A 27,818-nucleotide genomic window follows, 5' to 3' on the forward strand; every position below is an offset into this window, starting at 1 on the left:
AACTGTTTGCCTCTACATTTATTGCAGATTTTAAAAGATTAACAATGCTAACATCTTTACTTGTACTAAAAAGAAACTTTAGTTATCCAATAATATAAGCATCTATTTATTACTAGCTTAGCACTACTGCCAATTTGCACAGAACAAAAACTAGCAAATTGCTCTACAAGATCATCAACAGTAAAAACAACCAAAAGACAGCAGACACACCACTGAAGTTAGTTAAAATGTTCACTGATGCTTGTAGTCTTCATGGAAGAGAGCCTGGAAACTAAAATAACAGAAAAGAAACTAGTAAACAAGGCAATGTATCTGCACAATGTTTCACATATGTACCTGTATTTAAATTTTCAAATCAGAGCTGCCTGCAAAAGCAGGTTCAAATAAAGGGGGGAGGGGAATTCCTTTTGCCAAAGGAGAGTAAGGTCATCTCTTGGTAAAACAAGATAAAAGTGGTACACAGAAACCCACTTGAGAGCAACACTGGAATCTTAGCACCAGTGCTGCTCTGCTGATATCTTGTCCAAAATTAACGCTTGGCACAAGAAAGATTGACCATACTACAGTTATCCAGGGCAGCAGATTAAGATTCCCTTAGGAACTACTGTTCACATTCATTTTCAAGAGTGCATAATACTCAAGGAAATTGCTCTAAATTGAGTTGAAATCAGCAGGGAATGTACCATTTTCCAATCTGGATACTGAATTTTTCCAGACTGGATAAGTAGGTGTTCAGCAAATGTACCCCAAATGGTACTGTGCCCAATCTGTTTAAACCAGAACAGCCCAGAATGGTGATCAGGGTCGAGGGGGCTGAGAAAATGCATCCCAACATAGTGTGAAGCCACACGCTGATTTGTGTCTTTTTCTGCAAATAGCACAGCATGTACTCAAGAGATTTTCTTCCAAAATGTAAATGTGAAAGAAGAGGTGAACTGGAAGCATGTGGGGGAAAAAAAATAAAATAACTGTAAAACAGCAACAATGGCAGCTTCATCAATGAAACAAAGGAAAGTTAAACCCATATTAGTGGGTATGAGAAATAACTCTGGGGCCGACACTATTGGTTCCAGAGCATCATTCTACACAGACCATGAATGGTGGAACTCCTCTTTTAAAAACAGAAACAAAAAACCCTCCGTTTTTGCATTCAACACGTCTAATTAATCATGGGAAAGGGAAAAAGTGCAGTGGAAAACATCTCCAAATAGGAACCTATCAAGTAAGTGTAATACTGCCAAATATTGTACCAGCTGAACTTAAAGGCAGCCTTTCTCCAACATGATTATGCAGTTTATGCTTCTAAACATTTCCAAGCAAAGCCTATGGGATAAATCTTTGTAGTATCACCAAATATCTTGAATAAAGTATGATGAATCAGGCAAGCTTTGAGAACATACAGTTGTATTTAAGGTCCTGGATGCTCTAACTTCTTGTAATGTAAAGGTGGAGAAGCATGACGTTCATGGAAAAATTTAACAGTACCAACATGACAATCATTTCTCTATCTGCTATTTGCTGTTTTTAGCGGTCATGTGCTTTCAAGCTATTAAAATTGAGTGACCAGAAAATTACACTGTGGCATGGTATTGTAGCTTATTGCTTTCACACACACACACACAAAGCAAAGAAATCTTGCTTTCATAAACTAAGTAAATTGATTTTACAGGAATGGAAAGGTTTTGGTGCTAAAGAATGAAAATTAAGATACTCCCTTTCAATTGGCAGGTTTATTTATTTTTAGAACGAGATGACTGTTCTTTGCCCGATAGGCACAGGTGAGTTGATAACTAGAGATCAAGTTTTCTTGCATATTCATCATTTAGGAATGCCAGACACTGCTGCTTTACTGTACGGTACTTGTATTGACTGTACCATAAGCTGTTTGCATTACAAGCAGCATGGTGCCAGATGAAATCATTAACAAACCTGCACACCTAGTAAGCCAAACATACATCAGATCAAGACAAATTCTCTTTCAAGAGGAAGTAATCTGCCATTGTCACATTAAAAAAAAAGTGAAGGCTCAACTATTTTTAGAAGTGTAATGATGGAGAAAAAGGAGCAGGCTAAAAAGTGCAACTGATATTATTAAATAGTCACTTCGAGCAATCCAGTCATGGATTCTTTACTGACATGCAAACCTGGTGAAAGATAAATGATCAACTAGACCTTGAACATTTGTCTTCAATACTACTGCTAAGTCTTCCATCATTTCTTCGGAACGGCTTCACCAAGAATACTTTTTTTGTTTGTTACTGAAGCACAGAGTATACTACTGGAGTCTCATCTTTGATTTAAATAAAGAGAGAACAATGGAATACAAAGTTCTTTAACAACTTCAGGTTTTGTTTCATTTTCCTGGAGTCCTGCAGTCAAAGAACTTCTGAAGAGCAATATTCAATAGGCTTAGAAATAAGCTGACTCCCTAAAGTGATGCTCTGACTTACAAAACAGATGTTCGGCTTCCAGATGATCTTCTGTATTTGACTTCCAATACTATTTTAAAACATAGTTCCAATCCTCTGCAGAATCCAAGTTACACCTTGTTTGCAGATTTATTTCTTTGAGGGAAAGAAACTATACAAGATTTTATTGAGCAAGACCTGCAAAGTCACGTAAAAACAAGTACACTTGAAATTGGTACTGCTTGCTTGTTACAGTGAAATTCTGAGCAGCTGAAATTTTTGTTAGGCAGAATAGTTGGAAGTTCTTATATGGATTAATTATGTTAGTCCTACATAGGTAGGCATGGATTCATACATGCCTGTATGCTTATTTTAAAAGGTTTTGTTCTTAAATTGTTCTATGAATGGAAAAAAAATCAAGAACTGCTTTGTCCAGATCATAGCAGCAGTTCAAAAGATGCATCCATTCAAAAAAAGCTTAGTAAAATAAAGCAACATCTGGTACTGAGGAAAACCATCTCTCAAAGAGATCTGAATTTGAAAATCTTCTCAGCCTGAGAAAGGGGCAGACTGGTTTTCCAGCTCATATTTTGTGTGTTGCTTACACTGTTTGGAGCAAACCATCTTGTCACATAGTAGGCATTCTTGGCCAAAGCGAAAGGTAAACAGGCACGTCTGAGAGCAAATCAGTTGTTTCTTCCTCAGAAGATGACATCCAAGTTGTCAGCTTGCACATCTAAGTACAAGGCTAACTTTAATCTTGGAAAATGTTTTTGGTACATTAGTATTCAAGTTCACTGCCACAGCACAAAGTGTTCTTCATACTGGCAGCATGCCGAAAACCTTTCACACAGCTGCTTTTGCATGTCCACGTTTTCTAGCAAACGAGTCTCTTGCGTCAAACCTAGAAAGTAAGATGTTGGGTAATTCAGCAGTCCAAAGTAGTTCTGGATTTTCATGAAATAATAAAAACCCAGGTGCATTTGTGGAAACACACTAACACTTCTGTTCAAAGGAAGACTTTTTAACTGCAGTAGTTTAATATTTGCAGGAATTCATAAACCAGATTTGTCCATTGCACATACCTATTTACTTGCTCTTTTCTGCCTGTACATTTGTATCATTCTTTGACGGAAAACATCAAATGTATCTTCTTTATTTTCTTCCCCTGCAGCACCCAAGCCCTCCCCTGCAGAGGTAGTACCCCTAGGGAGTAAAATGGATAGTTAGCACAATTTGATTCAAATACATTATTTGACAAAGTGCAGAAAAGATGTAAAATAACAATAGTTTCAAAGAGAGAGTTACAGAGTAAGGATCTAATTCAGTTTCTCTGTGTCCCTTAATATGCCAGGCCAACTGTGTATAGCTTTTCCTCCCCGCAGACAGAAACAGAAAAAAAGCCAAGGCTGTGTGATATTGCTGAATAAATGGAAATATAGGTAGTTATCTAGATCAATTTCAAATAAACTCCTCTGGATTGATCACCTGATTCATGGCACACATGGTCCCTATTCAAAATGATGGCACCCCAAAGTAGCATTGTTTCTAAAATCCAAAATGGCACAGAAACCACCAGATCTCTTGGAAACTAAGCACTCTGCCTTCATGTTGGAGAAAAAAATAATCAGAGGGCAAGTTATCAGCCCTGAACACAACCACAGGGTCGGGTGAGCTGTAATATTGGGTTTGCTGTACCACAAGTGGAAACTCAGATGGCGTAAGTGGCATCAAGAAAGAAACCATCCTCATTATCTAATTTCTGTAACTATATAGCCATGGCCACATAAGCCAAGTAGATGGTCATACAGCCCTGGAATATTTGTGCACTCTTAATAGTAGATTGAGCCTTTGCAGTCCGCAGGGACTTTTGTGCCTGCAACCAAGTCCCAGGAAGATGTTTTTTCCTTGCAATCCCTGCAGTATTAGAATCTGCCTTGGGAGCAGCAAGATCAAGTTAAAAAACTCTCTGTAGGAAGAGCATAAAAACAATTCAACAATTCTGTGGCTTCCTAGCAGAGATAGGCCAATGTCCAAAATGTGCCTTTTTCCATATGCCCCACAGAAACATGCCATTCCCATCCTAGTTCACCAAGTCACCACTCTCACTGCATTAACAATCTTCCCAAAGATATTTCTGTGATGCCCACAATAGGGAACAAATAAATGTGCCTGTAACATGTCATAGCTTAATCATTCCTCTCGACCTCCCAATGCATTCCTTCTGTTTCATCTTTAGGTTGTCAGCACTTCAGGGCAAGGACTGTCTTCATTTTCTGTCTTGTACAGCGCCAATAATGGATTTGTGAACCAGGAAGACTTTATTGTTGATATGGTAAGTATTGTAGAGTCCCCCTTCTGGGATAACTTTCAGGGCAAGAGTACAAGTGACTAATCTGAGAAGTTAGAGATTAGAATGGTTATAAGAGTGATCATCTAAAGCTCTTCTGCCTTCACATTTACCATCCCTCAGTTCAATCTCAGAACTGGCCAGATCCACAGCTGACACAAATCACTTCTCTGAAACAGAAAGAGGAACGCAAGACCAGCAGGGGCTTCCCATAACTGAACTTTCTGTAACTACTGGCTCCAGCAGGAGGCATCATGTTCCCCATCTCTTATCTCCGCTATGGAAGAAGGAAAAGAAACCCAAGAGGAGAAAAGGGATGTTATTCTCAATGTTTCCAAGACTAGCCATTATCTTTTCCCTGTCATAGGCAAGCCTCAAGCTTCTGTTCCATCTCCACATACAAGAAGATTGACATGTCTGTGTGCAACAATCCTGGAGGCAAATGCTCTTGTTGCTGTTACACAGCAATAAAAGGCTATGCTAACATTACATTGGACTGCCTCTAAACCTTCACACATATTACTTCTGTACATTTCTCTTTGGTGAGATAGAATTACCCAATTTGTGGGCCTTCTAACCACATCTCAGCTAGTACTTGTCCACAGAAGGGCTGATGGTTTCTAAAGCATACAGCATTTCCAAATGGAGGACCATGGATCACCTTGAATAAATGAAAAGCTGCACTGGACAGCAATTAAGGTCACTACAGTGATACACAAAAAGGTAAATTGCCCAGGACAGCCTCACTCACATTGAGATAATCTCAGATTTGGGCCTGAGACTTGCCTCCAGAGAGAAAGGAAAGAGCACTGGAGACCATTAAAGACTCTAGTGCTTTGGAGTTACCTAGAAACATAGCTGCAACTCCCTCTGTACATTAGACCAAAAATGGCAGCACAATTTTCCTGAGAGCTGTGTACAAGGAGTACATGCACAAACAGTTCTCACTTGTCTGCTCTGGGCAAGTGCCTTTCCATGAGTGATAGAGCAGCTAACTTTAGTTGGAAAAAAACAAAAATCAACAGCATATTTTCATACATAAAACGCTTCCCTTTAGAAAGGATCTAAACCTTCTTCAGAACCTGGTAGGTTCACACCTGGATTGACCAAACAGGCTTTAACACTCAACTATTAATTGCGTGCTGGGGAAATCAAGGAACTGCGTGTGTTCTTGGCTTCTCCAAGTGTGTTGGGATGAGGAGTTCTGGAAGCTAAGGATCCAGTAGCTTGGCAGAGAGTAGAAAGCTATAGACCAGATGAGGTGCTTTCCCATAGGGCATTCCCATCTGAAGGAAGGAGATGGGAGACTAAGGTGATAGGCCACCTAACCACAGGGTGTCCCAGAAGTACAAAGAAACACACACTTGGTTAAAAGACACCCAAATAAATTAACTAATTCTGTTGAAGAGAGAGATGGGAAAATTTTTCCTAAGAAAATAAACAGTAAACCAACAAAGTACTTCAGTCAGCTGGAGTTTTCCCCATGTAGTTGGTGGAGTGAAATCACAATTTTTTTTGTGCTCTGTGTTTCAATTTGCAGCTTGGAAGAACTATAACCTACTATCTTGGCTGGAAGAGGACACTGGAGAAGACATTCTTAAAACTTAGAAAAGATTGAAAAAATAATAATGTATGCATTTCAAGAGAAAAGCATGCTTACCTTCTAGGAGATGCACTTACCTCTTTGCAGGATGCAGTGGAAAGAATCTTAGGTTTACAGTGGAGATGGTGTATTACCTTAACACATAAGTACTGTGTGTGGAACTCCTATGAAGTCTATTTATATATTACAATGCACACATCACGGCAATATCCAGGCACCAATTGGAATTCTGCATGCAAAGAGCTTGCAAGGTAAAATCTATGCGTTTTCCTTCTAACGGAGCACCCCAATGTTATTACAAGGCTTCCACACACAGCAGGGTGCTCTCCAGAGTTTAGGTGGTGTAAATCAAGAGCCTCAGGAAGCATTTCCTCCCAGCCTTCAGCAATGTCCATTCAGATGGCAGGAAACAGCCTCCCCTTAGAACACCAACTTCCACCCAATCTCATTAGTAGAGACACAAGGCCTCCAGTCTCAACTCTGACCAGCCCAAGGAGCAGACCAAGAGTGGGAATAAGACATAGGACCAATCCCCTCAGGACAGGACAGGGACCCACAATTGCTACTAGAAGCATTTTCCAAATATGTCTAATATTTCTGCAGTTTGTTCCCATTACATACACTTTCACAGGCTCTTTGATTCCTTTTCCTTGTGAACCAAGACCACGTCCTTCTTGCCAGCCCATCTTCTGAAGCATCTGGAAACCCACATTCTTAACTGTTAATTTCTTGTGTAAAAAGTCTAAGTCTTTTGGTTTCTGCAGAGAGAGAAAGCAGGGGGAGAGTTTTTGGTACAGAAAGCAGCCACCAGTTTGATCTCTTCACCAGAAACCTTCTGCAAATTGAGTGTTTCCAAGTTCCTGAATGTACAGAAACAGAGTTAAAAGTATATGCTTAAGTGACAGGTTTTTTCATCTGGATGGAAAATGTCTTCTGAAGAGTAATTGTTTGTGTAGCCAATTTACAGAGTACTAAACTAATGTACCTGACAAACTACCTTTATTTTGTGACATTGATTTGTTTAATCACACTATCAAAAATAGGAAAGTGTTAGAGCACACTATTTTCTTTTTAATAGTTGTGTTTTCTGATAACAAAAGCAGGATGAGAAATTTGAAACATTAACCCACTCACTATTACAAAAACTCCATTTGACCACACTTATATCAGCCTTACAAAATTATTCTAAGAGGTAAGAGAAAGCTACCAGATTAACAAATGATTGAATTATTCAAGAAGGGCCCTAACCTGTGGGGGTGTTGCGCTTTGTCACCTTCCACTGTCTGGCCTGGGAGTGGAGGGAAGTTGGCTACTCTCAAACAGTGCACTGTTCCTTGCAGGAGCCAGGCCTAAGGTTCGGATTGCCATGAAATCAATGGCAGACATTTTCGGAACTGCAAAAGAACTGTTTTCACAAGATAGAGTGAAATTAAACACAGAGTTTCCTCACCTTCTTCTTCTTTGTAACTGGGCGGCCACGGGGTCTGTCATAAGCAATTCTGACAGGTTCATGAACTGGGAATTAAAGCAAAGACAAAAGTCAATCACAAAGATGACCAATTTGAATATGGAACTAGCAAAATACATATTCATATGCATGACTCCCATTTAATGCCTTAATCTATTACTACTACCAAGGACATTAAGGTTAGAGTGCACAAAAAACAAAGATTTTCAAAGGCACATGTGGGAGCTAGGCAATTAACTCCAATGGGAATCAGGCACCTAACTGCTCTTTGTACCTTTGACAATCTCCCCAAAAAGTAATATAGTCCAAGGATCAAATTCTGCAAAGACTTCACATCTGTTTCAGCTCCACTGACTTTGAAAATGTTTTGGTGGCAAGCCAAGTCAAGACTGGCACATAAATCAGTTCATTGTGTCTTGTTCCCACAGCACATATGGAGTCATCTATTCATAGACCATTTTTATTTGTGTGTGGTAAAGACACATGAAGGTAAGTAGTTAGTGAACATGTGCAGTAGTCAGTTTTCAACATAAGTATCACTCAACTGTTAGAATTTGTTCTTTTAGAACACAAAAGAGATAACATGGCCATACTGTCAAATTACTTGACAAATTCCACTTAACTTTTGAGATACAAATATCAAACCAAAATACTTCCTGATTAACTGTTATGAACATTTTACAACATGAAAGTATTAGTCTGACTTTTTAAATACATTCATTGCCAGATTTGACACATTGCTCAAAACTAGAAACAAGTGATGGAAATCCCTCACCAACCCACCTTTTTATCACTTTGTTTAATCAACAGCAGAGAGGAGTGTGGGTATGCAATCGCTATATATGCTCACTGAATACAAGCATTGTTGAGTCAACCTTACAACACACACAAGTTAGAAGCAAGTTTTACTATTGCACCAGAATGCAATGACTGTCCACCTGTTCACCGGGATGTGCCAATGGCTACTAGTAGACAGACAACTGAAGTGCATTTTTTTTAATTCACTTTATTAAACCAAGTACCACAAATATATAGAATTCAGGTACTCTTGCCGAGGGCCAAAAAACATCCTTGAAATGATACTTACCTTTTGGTTCTTCTATGAGGCAGACCCTCTTAGATGCAGGAATCATGCCAACTTTCAGAGATTTGCTGCTGATTCTTTTGCGAGGGAAAGGGGTACCAGGAGCAGAAGCTGGCACCTGTGTTGACAGATTTGGTGTAGTACTATCAGAAGCTGAGCTTGGCTGCATTTCACCTGTTGAAGTTTCTTCTCCTGTTCTGGACAGCATCTCTTTGGATGCGATCTCCTCAGCACCACCTGCTGAGACCTCTTCTTCCCCCTCCTCTGCATGCTCCATTTCCACTTCTTCCAAGGTCTGGGAGACATTCTCAAGTTCAGCTTCTTCTTCTTCCTCCTCATTGTCGTCCTCCTCCTCTTCTTCCTCCTCCTCTTCTAAATTATCCAAATTTCTTTCGTCAGGTTTATCACTTTCCCCAAGTGCAGCTATTTCTGAAACAGCACTAAAGTTGATGGATGGGCACAATTCATAGACTTTCATTCGATAAAATTTGAAAGCAGAACTGTTTTGGTCTTGCAGAAACCTGGAAGCATTGCAGAAACAAATTGCATTGAAAAACATTTAAATTCAACAACTAAAAGAAAATTCCTATGAGTTACCATAAAGTTAGATATTAAAAATGGATTTAGTAAAAAAGATTAGATGTAGTTATTACACTGGTACTTTTGTACTATTATGAAATACTATAGGAACTCCCAACCACATGTAAAAAAAATCTCTTGGTCCAATTCGACAAACACAAATGGCATTACACCAACAAAAGATTTGGCACAAACTGGCCCAGCCCCACAGAAAGCAGTAGAGCCGTCAGAAGATTTGACCTATTGTGTTTAAAGTCCTAAAAAGAGTTCAGAACGTAAGAATGGCCATAGTTGGTCAGACCAATGGTCCATCTAGCCCAGTATCCTGTCTTCCTGTGCCAGATGCTTCAGAGGAAACAAAACAGAACAGGGCAATTTATCAAGCAACCCATCCCATTGTTTAGTCCCAGCTTCTGGCAGCCTGAGGTTTAGGGACCCAAAGCATGGAACTGCATCTCTGACCATCTTGGCTAATAGGTTCACTTCAACCTCCCTGGACACACAATAGCAGATTTAAAGGTAGCCATCCTACAATGTCAGGACCAGACTTCAAAGAGAAACTGCTGAGCTTCAGTTCATTTGCAAATTTGACAACCATCAGCTCAGGATTAAACAAAGACTGTGAATGGCTAGCCAACTACAAAAGCAGTTTCTCCTCCCTTGGTGTTCACACCTCAATGGCTAGAAGAGGGCCTCATCCTCCCTGATTGAACTAACCTTGTTATCTCGAGCCTGATTCTTGCCTGCATATTTATACCTGCCTCTGGAAATTTCCATTACATGCGTCTGAGGAAGTGGGTATTCACCCACGAAAGCTTATGCTCCAATACATTTGTTAGTCTATAAGGTGCCATAGGACTCTCTGTTGCTTTTTACAGATCCAGACTAACATGGCTACCCCTCTGAGCTTTGGACTTCACTATCTTGATTAATTTTGTATCATCTGCAAACAATGCCACCTCACCATTTACCCCTTTTCCCAGAACATTTATGAATAAGTTGAACAGATCTTTTGGGAACCACACTATTTACCTTTCTCCACTGGGAAAGCTGACCATTTATTCCTACCCTTTAGCCAGTTACTGATCCATGAGAGGAACTTCCCTCTTATCCGTTAACTGACTACTTTGCTTAAGAGCCTTTGATGAGGGTCCTTGTCAGAGGCTTTCTGAAAGTTCAAGCACACTGTATCCACTAGATCACACTTGTCCATGTTTGACGACACCCTCAAAGAATTGCGTTGGGGTGCAAGATGACTGGCTGTGGATGTAAAAAAATTACATCTCCCATCTATCACAACTGTGCATTCTGGAGAGATTTTGGCCTCCTCTCAAGCTTCAGATATCATCTCCATTAGTGGTCAATTAGTGGTTAAACCAGCAGTTCTCAAACTTTAGCAACCCAAGGACTCCTATTTTGATTTAAAATGTTTCACGGACCTCTAAGACAGCTTCTAATTTTCCCTGGGGCTGCTCAACTCCCGCTTAGCCCCAGCCCCCAATCCACCCCACCTCTCCTCTTTCCCACCTCTTTCCACTCCCACCCCCGAGCGCGCCCTGTGCACACATCTCCCCCTCCCCCCAGTGCCTCCTGCATACCATGGAACAGCTGTTCAGCAGTGTGCAGGAGGCGCTAGGAGGGAGGAGGACGAGTTGATCAGCAGGGCTGATGGCCCTGGACATGACTCACGGACCCCAGTTTGAGAACCGCTGAGTTAAACAAGATGGACAAATAATCTGACTTGGTAAAACAAATCCAAATCCTACATTCCTAAAAATATTTAAATGTTACAATTTATATCTTCTTTAAGGACCAAAAGAGAGTGATATTAAACAAAAATCTATGTAATTTAATGCTACCAATAGCCAAAAGACAGATCTATATGTCAAACAGTAATTCTACATTAAAAGCTTGGTGTTGTAATTTCTCTTACTAGACTATTTACACAAATGGATATATAGGTTACTCACCAAAGATCTGGGTTATCTGCACTATTATCTATGCTGAACTGCTCAATTTCTGGTCCAACCTGAGCAACAAACTTGGCCAGCTTCTCAGCAGTTTCCATTGTTTTAGCATCCACTGCAAGTAAGAAAACAGTACGTTTGTACAGTGCTTAGAACAATGAGATCTAAAGTAACTGAAATCTCAAGACACTATGACATGGTAAATAATGATACCAAGTAGAGTATTTTACTGACATCTGAATTAATGCCTTGCTCATACTGCTAGAGCATTTAAGATCTTCACCTACCATCAGGAAATTGAGACAACAGTGACTGGGAATGTCCAGTGGATGCCAATAAATCCTCAGTGTCTGCCACTTCTTCGAGTGACAGAGAGACTTCCGGACTGGTGGCATGCTGTGAGGATCCAGCTGTGTCCAATGAAGAGTTCTTCTCCGACATGCTGATTTCTGATATGGAAGATTTTGACTGAACCGAACCTTGGGTGAGCTTGTCTTGACGTTTCAGCATCGTACCAGCTGAAAGCACAGTTTGTGTCCCTATAGTTGATTTTCTCACTTTCCTGCCTCTAACTCCATGTTGTGTAAAAATTCCAAGTCTTTTTCTTTTAAAGAGCCTTTTCTTGATACTTGCTACTTTCCTCGCATATAACATTGCCCTCATTGATTCTGTTGCAGATTCTTCTGGTGTTTTCCCCTCTCTGCCTCCCTCCTTTGAAGATGATGTCAATCTTTGCATCTCTGATAACTTCAGTCTGTAATATTTGTATTCTAGACTATCCTCCTCAGACAAGAACCTACATTGGAAAAGAAAAATGCATGCAGCATGTGTAATGAAAACATATACTGAAATCAACCTTCAATAATTTCAAGAACATCATGGTAGTTGATAGTATATAGGATGCCCTATCCTGGTAAAAACAACCTGCAGGTATGGGTTTTCCTCAGATAAGCCGTAGTTCCATTTCCTAAGCAGTAAGCAAAGATAAGTTGTGTCAAGCTGCAAAATCACAGATTACTGGCAACTTGAGCGCTATCTTAGAGCAATGAAACAGTTATACTGTGGGGATCATATTCAAAGTGGCGCTATCAACTTGATTTATTAATTTTTTCTAAGTTGACTAATTTAAAATAATTCCATTTTAAGAAAGAATGCTCTTTAAAGAGTATGTCTCGGATTTAAAAAAAGTTTTCTTCTACTTCACACTATTTATAAAAGGTCTTTTCAGCAAGAAAAGAAACTGAGTGCCTGTAAAGAAGCAACAGTTAATTAACAATACACAAACTATACTTCCTGGATTTAGGAAAGTACTTAAGCATGAGAAGTCCCATTGACATTAGGGCTATTCACATGCTTAAAGTTAACCACATGTTTTAAGTAACTTCTAGAATCAGCGCCGAAGTGCTGTCCAAACTGCAAAGTGAACAAATTGGAAAAGTATAGAAAAAATTCTCTCTAGCTGTAATTTGTGACTACAGAAGCCAATTCTCAAACAACCTTCAACTAGACAGTGTCGCTTTAAAATAAAACGGCATTGTTAAAGATCTGGACAAACTGACTGGATTGAAGTGATTCAAGTTCGTTTTTGTTCATATGAAACCTAAACCAGGATTTAAATTCAGGTCTTTTTTAACCTTCTGTAATTTAGACCCTAACCCTGCAGCGAGCTCCCCGCAAGCACATCCCTGTGCCTGTCTGGAGTCATGGGGACACATGTGGGGGCACAAGGATCTGCTCACATAGAGGTCAATGCTGAATCAGGGCCTCAGCCCTCTTCATCTTCAAAAAGAATACTCATGTTAAATTACTGAAATTAAATCAACTTCATATAATAGCATTTTACCCTGGACTAACAAGCTTTAATAGAGCATTACAAAACTTTTCAATCTCAGTTTAATTCAAGTTGCAACTTAAATTTCACACCCAAATTGCTGTTAGAACAAAATGAGATTTACTTGAAAAAATTAAGACTATACCATGCTTATGCAATTATGTGTCTTCAGTTCTGTTTTCAAACACTGAGCATAGGACTAAATACATAATTCATACACACATACATTCATTATACCTAAATGTCTTATGGCTTTCTACTCAAATTGTTTTTGCCCTCCTGCATGTGGACTGATAGATCAAAAGGAGTCTAGTCTACTAGACAAAGCAGGTGATTAAGAATTAGGACTCCTGGGCAGATATCACTTACTTTCCAAGTATGTTAAAAAGCTTAATTAGCATTTATAAAGTGTTTTCAGCTATTCAGATGAAATATCCACTATGGACTTGATTTTAAGTCCATTGAAATCAATGGCAAAGTTGCCACTGACTTCAGTGGAGCAGGATCAGACAATAAATAGGGCAAGAAGTATTATGCTACAGTAGACCCTCAGAGTTACAAACACCAGAGTTACAAACTGACCAGTACATCATTTGGAACCGGAGATACACAATCAGGAAGCAGCAGGGACAAAGAAAAACAACCACCAAATACAGTACAGTATTGTGTTAAATGTAAACTAAAAAAAGGGGGGAAGCAGCATTTTTCTTCTGCATAATACAGCTTTGAAACTTTACTAAGTCAATGTTCAGTAGTAAACTTTTGCCAGAAGCACCACAATGTTTTGTTCAGAATTATGAACATTTCAGAGTTACAAACAACCTCCATTCCTGAGGTGTTCATAACTCTGAGGTTCTACTGTATATTTGGAATTAACTTCACCAAAATACCTACCAATATTCAGGGCAGCTCTTTTGAGCGGTTCTCTCTTTTGCTGACAAAGTACCTGTAACAATACTGTTCACTAGCTTTTCAATCGTCTCTACAACTCTCCGATCAGCTCGCTGTGGAACTGTAACAAGAAAAAAGCATGGTCATTGTATTATTCTTGTCAACAGGATGTAAAGATGTCCAACCAGGTTTATAACAATATTCCAGGAGTAAGCCAGCTATTGTTAACACACTATACAGGCCCATTCTCGGTAGACTGACATTTTAGGTGTAATCAGGATAATAAAAGGGGGAAGTGATCATGTAATAATTAAAGAATGTCGGGTTAGAAGATACATGCCAGGATCAATTATACTAGTTTTATAGCATGACAATTACTAACTGTAAGTCTAGTTTCAATTCCCAGTCAAATAACGGAGCAAGTATTGAGGAAAGAGTCACAACACATCCACGATGATGAAATCAACAGCAACTGGCATTGTAAAGAACAAATCTTTCAGAACTAATAAGGTAACTTTTTATCTTAACAGAAAAGCTATTGTTTGCAATATAATCAAATTTTAGCACATCATTTGATAGAAAACATCTCAGAATCTCATTCAAAACTATTTCAAGTTCGCTTGGATAGGAAGTATATCATGAACTGATATTTGGCTGAATAACTAGAGCCCTGCAAATATGCAGATATCCGCTTTATTGCCATGAACCATTTTTGCATATTGCAGATCCGATGCAGATACAAATTTTGTATCCAGGCAGGGCTCTAAACAAAGGGTCATGACAAACAGCAATGTAATAAATTGGTGAGAAGCGTCTACTGGGATACTGCAGGGATTGGCGTGAGCTCTCATTTTATTTAGAGGAATCTAGTCCAACTTGAAACTTAAGTCAAATAAAAAAAAAAGTCAAAAGTAGCTTCAGCTACTATATTTACCTCTGTGTCTGCCTTTCAATATTTGTGCTTTTACAGTTACATTTTCCTATCTTTTAAAATATTAGCAAAAAAGATGCAAGTAGAAAGAAAGGGAAAATTAAGGCTTAAAAAAAACAGGAAAAACTTCAAGGATCAATCTCTTAGGTCTAGAACAGTGTCATTATGAGAAGCAGTGTGGATTAAGAGACTGAGCCTGCGGCTGGAGCCATGACCCTGTAAAATCCTGTAAAATCTAATCGTGGATCTGTCGCTGACCACCTACACAGTCTGGGCAAATTAACTCTCATACAAAATGAGAATTACTTATATGCATCAAAAGGGTGTTGTGAAGACTAGTTATATTTGAATACTACTATGAAAATGTGAAATGCAAGTTATTTGTCAGTCAAGGCAAGTGTTGGAAGTCCCACCATTTGGAACATTTAAATCTAGACTAGACAAAACACCAATGAGTGTATTATAGGGAATAGTCTTACACTGGAGAGGGATTGACTACATGGGTCTAATAGGCCTTTTCATCTCTCACTTCCATGATTATATGGGGGGGAAAAATCTAATAAATATGTATCAGAAAATATTTTATGGCATTTTACTTACTCTTCATTTTAGGTCTTGTATCAGGAGCAGTTTTTTTAAGCTGTATTGTGGACTCGGGTTCTATTTTCTTCATCTGAATTGGATAGCCACTTTTCTCAAGCCAAGCTTTCAAGTTCTCGATGTACTCTCTTCCAAATAATGTTGAATCATCAAAATTTGGGAATGACGTTGGTGCTGGAGCCATTTCCTGGAGACCAACAGCTTCAAGTATTTTCTCTTGCCTGAAAGCAGAAGCTAATGCAAAGGTTTGGCCCAAAAGTGCCAAGGACTTACGACACAGAGAAATGGTGGTCTCAAAAGCACCTGCCATTTCTCCAGAATTACTGAAACCACTTGTCTTGATGCTTAATTCATAGGCATTGCAGGCCATAAGCAGAGGTGTGACACTCTTTAGAAGACGATCTTGGAGCCTCATCATGTACTTATCAAAAGGCTTTATTATTTCAAAGAAGCAGTTCTTAGTCTTCATGGCACCCTTGTCCAACAACATATTTAAGAACTCATTGTCTACTTTGGGAGTCTTCAAAGCAGCATGTTGTAAATTTTTGATGGTAAAGAAACAATAATCTCTGTGTTCTGGCTTTAGTGAGCATTTGAACGAAGCAAGCATTTTTGCACACGTTTCTGTCTCCAGCTCGAAGAGGGCCCCAAACAGCTGCTGAAATTCTGCATCATTTTTTATTGTGTGAAATCCAGCCCATTTTATTATTTCTATTCCAAAGGTTGAGAATATGTCAGACTTGTCCACAAGATCAAAATTAAGATGTCTGAGAACGTGCTCAGACTTACGAATTCGGATGACAGGCCTTTGGGTTGTCACAGTTGACCTCTGATTAGGTCGTAGGATTAGTTTCTGATTAAGGCGCTGGGCAATTGCAGACCTCTGGTTAGGACGATCTGTAGTTTCTGGCATCTGATCAGGTTGCAGAGTTGACTTCTGATTAGTCATTGGTAGTGTTTTTTTAGTGTTCCATTTCTTTAGAGGAGTTTTGATATCTCCTTTAAATACTTTATTTTTAATCAGGCCTCTTGTAATATTTTTTCCTCGCAGAATCCTTCCTCTACTGATGTTGCCTCTGCGTACTGGCGGTCTGAACTCACTCTCAGATTGAAGTCCATACTCCAGGTCATAATCCTGACTTTCTATGTTCCCGTACTCCTCTTCCACAAGTCCTGGTGACCTAAAATCACCCAAGAGCTCAGAAGAGCCAAAGTCAGTGTCATGCAATCTGGAGGATTCCCGAGGGTGAGGGCGGCCATAGTCCCGGTCCCGAGAGGTAGGGCGGCCATAGTCCCGGTCCCGAGAGGTAGGGCGGCCATAGTCCCGGTCCCGAGAATCTGGGCGGCCATAGTCCCGGTCCCGAGAAGCTGGGCGGCCATAGTCCCGGTCCCGAGAAGCTGGGCGGCCATAGTGGTCATGGTAGTAATCATCTTTCCTCATGAGAGGGCTACTAGATCTATAAGAAGGCCCTGGATAGTCCTCTCTAGTGTCTCCTCTCCAGTCGTCATGAGGATGGTGTTGGGGACCATCATGTGAATATCTTCCATCATCATGAAAACTGTCTTCATACCTGGGTCTTGAAACCGATCTTGAATGAGCTGCAAGAAATAGTTTAAAAGAAGAAATGAGTACAACATAAAATGTGTTAATGTATTAAGAGGTCAAGCACATTTAGAAATCTGAGCAACCAGCACTCCTACACATCCCCTTGAACTAGAGCCCAAGTCCAATTCTATGAAATATTTCTCTCTCTCTTCTTGTACTTTCTACCTTGTAATAGAAAAGCAATAAATGCTTAAATAGCCTGGGGTTTTGCACAAGAAAATTACTTAAAATATCTTATTCATAGATTCATAAATTTCAAGGACAGAACAGACTACTGTGATCATCTAATCTGACCTTCTGTAACACACGGCCTAGGACATTCCCCAAAATAATTCTTAGACCACATCTTTTAGAACAATATCCAATCTTGATTTAAAAAAAAAAAAAATCATCAATGATGAAGAATCCACCATGACGCTGGTAAGTTGTTCCAATAGTTAATTACTTGCACTGTTAAAAATTTATTCATTTCCAGTCTAAATTGATCTCATTTCACCTTCTAGCCATTAGACCACGTTACACCTCTCTGTTACACTGAAGCCCACATTACTAAATATTTGTTCCCTGTGTAGATACTCAAACTGTAATCAAGTCACCCCTTATCTTCCTTTGTTAAAGTCAAGAGACTGAGCTTCTTGAGTCTATCACTATGAAGCATGGGGGCCACGCCTCTTTGCCCTAACACAAAAACACACAGGAAAAAACTATATTAATGCAAATTTAAAGTAGAAAATTTAAAGATATTAAAGATAAAATTATGATCTGTACAGCAACTGCCATAATCCACAGGTGAGGCAAACTGAGCATTGATTTGGGCCTTACCTTTAAAATGATGGATTGTCTCCTCTATAGCATCATTTCGGTCCATCCGATACCTTTTAACTTTATCTTGCACCACAGCATCAAAAGTCTCCCGTGTAATTCGTCTCGAAGCCATTTTCACGCTGTAGCAAGAAAAATGCTCAATCTCTGACTGAAATACATTCACGGCTTGCAAATGTACTTTCTTTGCACAAGGGAGAGCGAGCTGCCTCTTGTAAAGGCAGAGCTAAGCTAGGTGCATTTACAGTGCCACAGGAGAGTGGCATGTTCCATTGTGAGAGGGGCTGGGCAGCATTTTCATAAGACCAGTGTGTGTGTGTGTGGGGGGGGGGGTCTGTCCCCCTTGGGCACAAAAATATACCGACTGGCCGATCAGAACGTGAGGCCCCACACAGGAAGGGAATTCCATACAGACTGAACTGCTAGCCTGGAGGAAAGTGGTAAGTGCCTCCAAAGTAGCCCTGGGTGGCTTCCCACCGATCACTCCCCAACTCCTAGAGGCTGCCCCGGTCCCCAATCCCCGGCAAGCGCCGCCGGCCGGGGTGAGGCCTCCAGCCACCACCCTCGCGAGGCAGAACGCGGGTCACGCTCCTCTAAAGGGGGATTTCCCAAATTCCCCCTCGGATTCCCCACTCCCCCCGCCCGCACCAGGTTTCTCCACCCCAAGCCCCACCCTCACCTTGCCCCACTCCGGCAGGCAGGATGCGCCCAGCCTCCCGCTCGCGCTCGGTGCGGTAACTCCCAGCAGCCTCTGCGGGTCACCTGACCCAGCCCCCCGCCGCGCATGCGCCCTGGTTATTGCCCCCTCGGTCCCTCCCTACGCACGCGCAGTCACCCCCCCCTCCGAAATTCGTGTCAGGGGAGGTTGGGGGTAATTTTATTTTTTTATTTAAAAATTGAAAATTTGAAACCCCAGGAAACTCCCCAAACACGGGTAGCTAAGGGGACGGGACTAACTACGAGCTCGCGCAGCCTCTCACCCCCGGGCGGTGCGGACGGCGGCTCGCCAAAGCCCGGCAGCCGCGATTTATCCACCAACTCCGATCAGCTCGTCCAAGTTGCGACTTTTCTCCACAGGGCGCCTGGCCTGGCAGAACGGTCGCGCACCGCGCATGTGCCGGAGAGGGTGAGTCGCTCGCTGAGCACGGAAGAGAATGGGCACGCGCAGGACGGTTCTGCGCGTGCGCAGTAACTACCTGTTTTAACGCTGGAGGAACGCGCATGAGTTTGTGGCGCACGCGCACTGATATCCCTTTCGGACGCCTGCGCAGTCTGCATCGTCCGTGATCTTTTTGTGCAGTGTGGGATCGGGTGAGTTTCTTCACGCTGAAGTGGTGCCCGTGGTGCGCATGCGTACTCTGAGCTTTGTGGGGCCGGGGTGAGCGTGGTGTGGTGAGGTTCTCTGCGCTGCGGAGGGCGTATGGTGGCCGAACTGGGTCAGTGCAGTAGCCGCGTTCTCAGAGCGTTTCTCGTTCTTTGTTGACTGGGGCGGAACCTAGCTACGGCGAGCAGCGAGGCCCACAGGTGAGGGGGAAAGGGATTGAGATGGGCTTCACCAGGGGACCCAGTCCAGTGGTCCCCCCCATGGGGCATCGCCCCCCTCCCCCGGGGGCAGCTCCCCCTCCCCCGCCCGTGGGGCATCGCCCCCCTCCCCCGCCCGTGGGGCATCGCCCCCCTCCCCCGGGGGCAGCTCCCTTCCCCCTCACAAGCCGCAGCCCAGCGCCCTTTGCGTTGTACCTTAGCAATACCCCGCTTGCCTTGCACCCAGCCCTGGCCAGCCCCCCCCCCCCCCCCGTGCTCCCCTAGGCTGGCAGCCGTTCTTTCTAATCTCTCCCCCCCAGGGCCACACGTGCCTGGCTCCTCTCCTGCTTTTCCAGCTTCCATGCAGGCTGCCCCCCGTCGCCGGGGGCATCCTGTCCTGTGCAAGGCTTGAGCTGCTCTTCATTACCGACCAGCTGAGTGGCATTTTAGCAAATGCCCCATTCCTATCCGTCCCAAGGTACAGGGCCCGATAGATTGTGGAGATTCAGGTAGGGAAGCTGGAGCCTAGCCCAGAGGCTTATCTTTAAAGATAACAGCTGAGCGTACCTGCTGTTAGTGCCTAAAATACCAGTCCTGGGGGCCAAGCACTGGCTTATCCCAGTTCTCCTTGACCAGCCTTTGCATCCTGATGGATGCATCTGCCTTATGGCTTTTTGATAATATAAATATCTGCCTAGGCAGGTACTCAGAATGCTGTGTCATATCTTCATGCAGTCCGCTCTGTCTCCCATGACTGTCTCACCAGCGCACCCTGGCAAAATTGCCATTGACCTAACTCAGCAGTTTCTGTTCAGAGCTGTGAACAGGTAGGGCTGCAGTGACATCCGTGCCATATGAACCTTCGCATCTGTAGTCAGGAACAAAGACCCCTTGTTCCAAGTCTTGTGGCTTTAAATTTCTCCCTGTCTTTTTTTAATTGAATTTTAAATAATAAATTATAAAAGCACAGCTTCTCCTTGGAGATTACTCTTATCTATTGAGTGCCACAGTGTAATGGAAACTATACAAAACAGAGGAAAACCTGGTGCCTGCTCCAAAGAGCTTACAATCAACAGGACAGACATGTTACACTGCTAATGTTTAAAATATATAATGTTGTAACTGCTGGGATCTGGTGCCATGGTGAAATGGCTAGAACGCCGGACTGAGAGCCAGAGCCCCTTAAGTTCTGTTTCTGATTCTGTGTCTGAATCAAAAATATTTTATGGAGTGGTAAACTACACGAATGTTGCCACAATACTTTAATGTAAAAAAAAAAAGACACTCTTGTGTTCTAAATCAGAGGTATCACATACAGAAACTTTCTGACTTTGATGAAGTCACTTATTTTTATTGCCTCGGTTTTTTTTAAATGCTTATAAATGGACAGTGTCAACTTAAAAAAAAATTAACTTGTGCGAATTTGATCCATCAGTGTTACATCCAAGTTCAGTGTAACTAAAATATCTTTTTCTCTCTGTCTTGAACTTTTAATGGTGCTTTCTGTGCCATCTCTTTGGGTATAGTCCATTTCCCCAGTTGTTTTTGTGAGGCTTTCACACAGCAACAGGAGAGAAAATATGTTTTAAAAAATGGGAATATGTGATTGTAAAACCGCAGAAACTGATAAGAGGATTCAGGAGTTGAGTGAGAAATAGAGCTTAGGGAGTCCTGGTTCCCAGTCCTGAATTGTAGTCATTTCACCATGGTGAATCTAAAACTACTTTAAGTATTTTTTTAATTAATTAGATTTCAGGTTGATGATGTCTTTTTAAAAAAAAAATCATGAATTGTTGGCATATCATCAGGATTGGTAGACTGGTGAAGGAAGATTAGGGCAGGTTCCAGACTGAGAACCACTGGTGACTGAATTTGTTAGTCTTTAAGGTGCCACAAGTACTCCTGTTTTTTTGGTTTTTTTTTGCGGATACAGACTAACACGGCTGCTACTCTGAAACCTGAAATCCTTTGTGTATCTCTGCAATAGATGCAGAATAGGTAGCAGCAAATTAAGCTTCTCCGTGCTCCTCTCTGACAGTATGCCTTGTTCTTGAGCAGGGGTTCTCAGACTTTTGTACTGGTGACCGCTTTCACACAGCAAGCCTCTGAGTGCAGCCCCCCCCTTATACATTAAAAACACTTTTTCATATATTTAACACCATTATAAATGCTGGAGGCAAAGCGAGGATTGGGGTGGAGGCTGACAGCTCGCAACCCCCCGTGTAATAACCTCATGGCCCCTTGAGGGATCCCGACCCCCAGTTTGAGAACCCCTGCTCTTGAGCATGAAGAGCTCCCTCTAGCAGAGAGATGGGAGTTCAGTCTCCATGGTCCATTAATAAACTTGGCCTCCGTTGAGACTGCCAACAAAGGGGCCTCAATTAGCACCAATATGATGGTTTGCTTTGTGGCCACTCCATTGGGAACTCGAATGAAAACCTCAAATTCCCTTCAACCACAGCAACTGAACTGGTGTCAGATGGTGATACCTTCTGGTCATTACCAACTTGGGCCAGATTTGAACTGAAGACCTATATAGGTGATGGGCTCTACATCCTGTTCCCAGTCCCCTTAGCCATCTTCATCACAGCACGGGAGGTTTAGGCTGGACATTAACTAACCTGACAGTTAGGAAGTTTTTCCTAAACACTGGGACGTATTGCCTAAGGAGGTTGTGGAATCTCTGTTATTGGATATTTTTAAGAACAGGTTAGACAAACACCTGTCAGAAAGGGTCTAGTTATTATGTAGTCCTGCCTTAAATGCAGGGGACTGAACTAGATGACCTCTTGAGATCCCTTGCAGTCCTACACTTCTCTGATTCTGGGTTCTGTGCTTACCCTACTATCTGTCAAAAGGAAACATTTTTGGTTCTCGCTGTCAAAAACTTCATAATGTTTTGGAGCAAGTCTAATTCTGTGCTTTCCTGATGACAGGTCAAGAAGCCATTCAGTTCCTGTTTAATAACCAAATAAAATGGCATCCAGACAGATCACACAGGAAACATTTGATGATGTGGTGCAAGAAAACATCATGGAATTTGAAATGGATCCAGATGAGGCTGTGAAAGACGCTGTCCAGCAATTTGAATCTCAGGGTATTGCAAATCCATCTCACTCTGAAGCAATAGGATATGACAGATATGTCATTAAAATGCTTTCAACATATTAAAAATCAGGGGTCTCCTGAGCTTTTGGGTATGTGTTAGAAATATTTAATATATGGAGATATACCTATCTCATAGAACTGGAAGGGACCCTGAAAGGTCATTGAGTCCAGCCCTCTGCCTTCACTAGCAGGACCAAGTACTGATTTTTGCCCCAGATCCCTAAGTGGCCCCCTCAAGGATTGAACTCACAACCCTTGATTTAGGGTGACAATGCTCAAACCACTGAGCTAGCAACTTAGCTCTCATATAAGCCAGTTATGGGTGTTAAAGAATCCCAAAATATGTGCTCAGTTCTTTCTGGAAACTGGCTGCTAATGAAGGGAAGCACTTCTCTAAACCATTTTGTTCTTTTTCCTATGGCGCTTCAGTCTGAAAGATCCCAAAGCTCTTCAGAGAATCTGCATGTATGGCTTAGTTGCCTGCCTCTAAAATGCAGCGTCTTCTGAGGTGGGATGCGAAGTTGTTTACAACACCCCATTTTTAAGGAGTGGACATGGTAGGAAAAACTGCTTGAGCTGAAACAGCAGGAGGGAATTTAGAGAGGCAGAATGAACTTTTTCCAAGCTGGAATTTAGCCTGAATTGCCCCTTGCTTTTAAAAAAAGGTATTTTCTGATCACAAATGGCCAAGACTTTGGTTTTGTATCCCTTCCAAGGGATGTAACAAACACCCTAATAATCCATGCCTGTGTTTAATTAACCCTCAGTAAAAGACATAAGCCTAATGTTCTTCACAGTTTTCACCAGAGTTCCTGTACCTCTGCCTCCTTACTTCTCTCTTGCCTGTTAGGTGTTGATCTGAGTACTGTTGTGAAAGCTGCACGGAAACCCACCTCTGAAAATGGCCAAGAGCAAAACCACGACATTTTGCAGGTAGGAAATGTTAACTGTAGCTTTTCAACAAACTATGTGATCTAATGGTTCAAGTAAGGGGCTGGGAATCATGAGCTCTGGCTTCCACTTCTAACTTTGCCACTGACTCCCTGTGAGCCCCGAGGTAGGGCTGACCTCCCTGTGCTTTAACGCTTCCTCACTTGTAAAATGGGGATATTCATGTGTCGGGTTAGCTCTTGAAGCACCTCAGGTGGAAGGAGCTATGTAACTGCAAAATATTTCCTGGCCAGCAGGAGCAAGGAGCGCCCTGAGTAGCTTTCAGGCAGTCCCCTCCTGGCCAGAAGGAAGGGTCAGCCTGACGTGAAAGCTCCACAGATGTTCTGAAAAGGGCAGCAATAACAAATGGGATCGCTGGCTAGTCTGAGGATTGGTAATATGATGTGGAGCCTTTCCCCTCTCATCCTCGGTTCCAGTCTAGCCCTAGGTCAGCAGTGAGTATAACTTTGCCAAGAGGTGAACAGTGGGGTCCCTCAAGGATCTGTTTTGTTCAACATATTCATAAATGATCTGGGAAAGGGAGTGAACTATGAAGTGGCAAAGTTTGCAGACGATTCAGGATAGTTAAATCCAAAGCAGACTGTGAGGGGTTACCGAGGGATCTTGCAAAACTGGGTGACTGGGCGACACAACGGCAGATGAAATTCAACATTGATAAATACAAAGTAACATACTTTGGAAAAAATAATCCCAACTACACATATACAATGATGGGTTCTGAACTAGCTGTGGCTTCCCAAGAAAGATCTTGGAGTCACCATGGATAGTTCTCTGAAAACTTCCACTCTCTGCGCAGCAGAGGTCAAAAAAGGCTAACTGTGTGTTAGAAACCCTTAGGACAGGGTAGAAAATAAGACAAAGTATCGTACTGCCCCATATAAATCCATGGGGCACCCACACCGGGAATATTGTGTCTAGTTCTTGTCTCCCCATCTCAAAAATGATGTAGTGGCACTGGAAAAGGTTCAGAGAATTGCAACAAAGATGATCAAGGGTAGGGAATGGTTTCCATATGAGGAGACACTAAAAAGATTAGGGTTGCTCATCTTAGAAAAGGAATGACTGGGGGGAGGCAAGAGGTCTATAAATTCACGAACGGTGTGAAAAATAAAGTGAGCAGAGAAGTGGTGTTTGCCCTTTCTCACAATACAAAAACCAGGGCTCACCCAATGAAATTAGTAGGCAGCGGGTATAAAACAAACATGAGGAAATACATTTTCACACAACACACAAATGGTTGTGAATGAAACTCATTGCCATGGATGTTGTGGTGGCCAAAATATAACTGGGTTTCAAAAAAGAACTGGTTACATTTATGGAGGATAGGTCCATTAATGGCTATTAGCCAAAGTGGCGAGGGACGCAGCCCCATGCTTGGGGAGACCCTACGCATCTGACTGCCAGAAGAGGATAACGGGTGGATCGCTCCATAGTTGCCCTGTTCTAAACACTCCCCCTGAAGCGCTGGTACCGGCCCCTATCAGAGACGGGATACCGGGCAAGATGGACCATATCCGGACTCAGTATGGCAGCTCTTATGTTCTTATTTACTGACGCCCGTTTGTTGGCCTGTGTGAAATGAGTTAGTGGGATCCAGTCCACTTGCTAATGTGCAAGTTCATCCACTTTACAAAAATCACCATTAGAAGAGGCATTTTCCAGGCAGACGCTGCAGAGAGGCCAAGAGCTGAATGGGCCGTGGGGACTGAATTCCCCTTTCGTCCCTAGAGGTGGTCCCTGCAGCTCAGGAGTGAGGCACGCTGCAGGGGGAAGAGCAGTGCTAGGCTACCTCTGACCCCATATAGGGACGTAAATACCCATTAAAAAGTTAACTGTTCAAACTATTAAAATGATTATTTAGTCGATTAAAGGGCAAGGGGCTGGGGCTGCTTGGGCTGGGACTGGGCCAGGGCTGGTTAACTGGTAAGACTAATGTTACTGGTTAGCCATTTAGTATTTTACATCCTTGCCCCATTGTGTGCCTAAAAACTAATGGCTATCCCTTGGGCTGTCTCGTGTTTCTCATCATGCCAAATTTTCTTAAATTTAAGGGGAGAAATGGTTATAAATATGCAGATGTGATGATCCAGTGGATTTCTTTTCTCAGGAGGCTTTGGGGAAAAGACTAACCCCCATTTTCCTTCCTTAGACATTAGACTCGCTCAGGAAATCCATCGCTGACTCTGCACTCAGTGAGGTCGGTGAGCAGCTAGTGCGCTTCAGTGAGCAATGCAGAGAACAGCTGGCTGTCCGCTGCTTGGCTGGGCGGAAAGGTGCCTGTCCTGTGGTGCTGTCTGCCTGCAAGCTGGCCTCAGGAGACAGAAGTGCCATGCTCAAGGCCCTGCATGCTTTGTCTGCCCTCATGGATGGGCAGCCAGACCTGCTCGACTCTGCAGGCCAAGAGCTGTTGCTGCAAACACTGAAGGAAAACGCAGATGACGCTGAAATGACTCTAGCTGGGATCCGGTGCATCCGACACGCCTGTCTGAAACATGAGCAGAACCGCCAGGAACTGGTGAAAGGTGGCATCCTGCCATTGCTGACGGGTGCCATTGTCCGGCATGGCGACTGTGCTGGGGTGGTCCGGGAGGCCTCCTCAGCGCTCAGGGTCATGACATTTGATGATGACATCCGGGTGCCTTTCGGCCATGCCCATGATCATGCCAAGATGATTGTGTCAGAAAACAACGGTTTAAAGATCCTCATAGAGGCTGCCAAAGGTAGTATTAACCCTTTGACTGCTGGTTCTTATCTCATGCTCTCTGTACTCTCTTACCCCAAGGTCATGCTGCTTAACTGCAGGTTTAATTTTTAGTTCTTTATATGGTTGTTTAGTGGTCAGAGCAGAGGCCTGGGAGTCAGGACTCTGCATTGTCTTCCCAGATTTACTGCCAGCTCGCTGTGTGTGACCTTCAGCAAATTACTTAACCTCTCTGGGCCTCAGGTTACCCTTTATAAAATGGCGGTAATAACTTGTTCACCTCCCAGGGAGGGTTTTGAAGTTTGCTGCTACTAAAATGCTTTCAGATCCTCTGAAAGATGCTGCAGAAGGGTACAGTATGGTAATTGCTCCAAAGGCAACTGAAGGATCAGGACTTCAGTTTTCCGAGCTAACAGTCACCTGGCTAGAGAGCAGTGAACAACCCAGGCAATAGCTGTGTAAATTTATTCCACACATGACATCCTGCCAGTGTGCCTCTCCCTGGGCCTGAAAAGGCCTGAGAGTCAAAAGGGAGGTCAAGCTCCATGACTCATTCAATTCCTAGTCTGTGGTTTTTGAGTCTGTCAGTGTCAGTTATCATGGTTAGTTTTGGATCATGGACTCCTGCTCCACTATGAATTGGACTGAAACCCACCAGTTCACGCTTGGTCCTTCTTCTAAAACCCGTGTGAAACTGATTCTGCCAGCTCCTCCGCCCCAGCTCCTGTTTGTTTTCCAACCTTGTCTTCCTCCTCCTGCAGCATTCACAGACGACTCCAGCGTTCTCCGTGAGCTTTGTGCCACCTTGGCTCGCCTGTCCGTCCGGAACGAGTTCTGTCAAGAGATTGTGGACCTTGGAGGCTTGAATTTCATGGTGGCCCTGCTGGCTGACTGCATTGACCATCAGGTACTGTCCCTCTTCAGTGAGTGGGATGCTTTCCTGGAAGAGAGGGTATTTATGGGTGGAGGTTGGGAATAATGTTGCCTATTACGTAACATGGTGCTTTTCATCTTCAGTGCATTTTCCAAACATGAATGAGCATTAGGCTTTGGTAACCTCTACCCATGGGCTCTTACCACTCAAATGGCACTGCTGATGCCCACATACCACCTTCTATATTCTGGCACGCAACCCAAGCTTGCATGTGCTGAGTTGGAGGGAGAGCCAAGAACAGAACCCAGCACCCCGGCTCCAGCCTCTATTCTATAAAGCCTCCCCGTTCCAGGAATCGATCTAGTTCTCAGGAAAGCTGGAACATTGGCTATCCTCTACATATTGTCTCTGATTTTTCTTGGGAGTTAGGTGCCCAAATCCCACTGAATTTCTATGGATTTGGATATTTAATTCTCTTGCGCTTCTTTGAAAATCCCAGCTACTCTGAACAGGGCAACTTGGC

At 42.6% G+C, this 27,818-nt stretch overlaps 2 protein-coding genes across 8 annotated transcripts in view; one reads left to right on the forward strand and one right to left on the reverse strand.

Annotated features, from left to right (window-relative positions):
• On the reverse strand, positions 1-19,456 carry SUGP2 (SURP and G-patch domain containing 2). 5 transcript variants are annotated; one of them, XM_044998757.1, is made up of 11 exons: positions 19,337-19,456; positions 18,141-18,262; positions 15,713-17,311; positions 14,185-14,302; positions 11,747-12,255; positions 11,463-11,574; positions 8,917-9,434; positions 7,812-7,876; positions 6,983-7,119; positions 3,494-3,614; positions 1-3,312 (listed from the first exon to the last, which is right to left on the reverse strand). In XM_044998757.1, exons 2-10 carry the CDS (start codon positions 18,253-18,255, stop codon positions 3,494-3,496), a joined length of 3,294 nt encoding a protein of 1,097 aa, XP_044854692.1. In that variant the 5' UTR covers positions 18,256-18,262; positions 19,337-19,456; the 3' UTR covers positions 1-3,312. The 5 variants fall into 5 exon arrangements, with proteins under 5 accessions (XP_044854692.1, XP_044854690.1, XP_044854691.1 ...); XM_044998755.1 differs by lacking the exon at positions 19,337-19,456 and adding an exon at positions 19,121-19,290; XM_044998756.1 differs by lacking the exon at positions 19,337-19,456 and adding an exon at positions 19,098-19,290.
• ARMC6 (armadillo repeat containing 6) overlaps positions 19,046-27,818 on the forward strand; it is a 13,839-nt gene continuing 5,066 nt past the window's right edge. The window contains exons 1-5 of one of the 3 annotated variants that reach the window (XM_044998767.1): positions 19,046-19,266; positions 22,598-22,758; positions 23,620-23,702; positions 25,870-26,440; positions 27,183-27,328. In XM_044998767.1, coding sequence (XP_044854702.1) covers positions 22,638-22,758; positions 23,620-23,702; positions 25,870-26,440; positions 27,183-27,328 — 921 coding nt within the window. In that variant the 5' untranslated portion in view covers positions 19,046-19,266; positions 22,598-22,637. Of the gene's footprint in view, positions 19,267-19,312; positions 19,452-19,473; positions 19,665-22,597; positions 22,759-23,619; positions 23,703-25,869; positions 26,441-27,182; positions 27,329-27,818 lie in introns of those variants that run through there. The other 2 variants (XM_044998766.1, XM_044998765.1) reach the window with 2 other exon arrangements.

Source organism: Mauremys mutica, chromosome 24 (assembly GCF_020497125.1).
Source record: "Mauremys mutica isolate MM-2020 ecotype Southern chromosome 24, ASM2049712v1, whole genome shotgun sequence".
NCBI classification, from domain to species: domain Eukaryota; kingdom Metazoa; phylum Chordata; order Testudines; family Geoemydidae; genus Mauremys; species Mauremys mutica.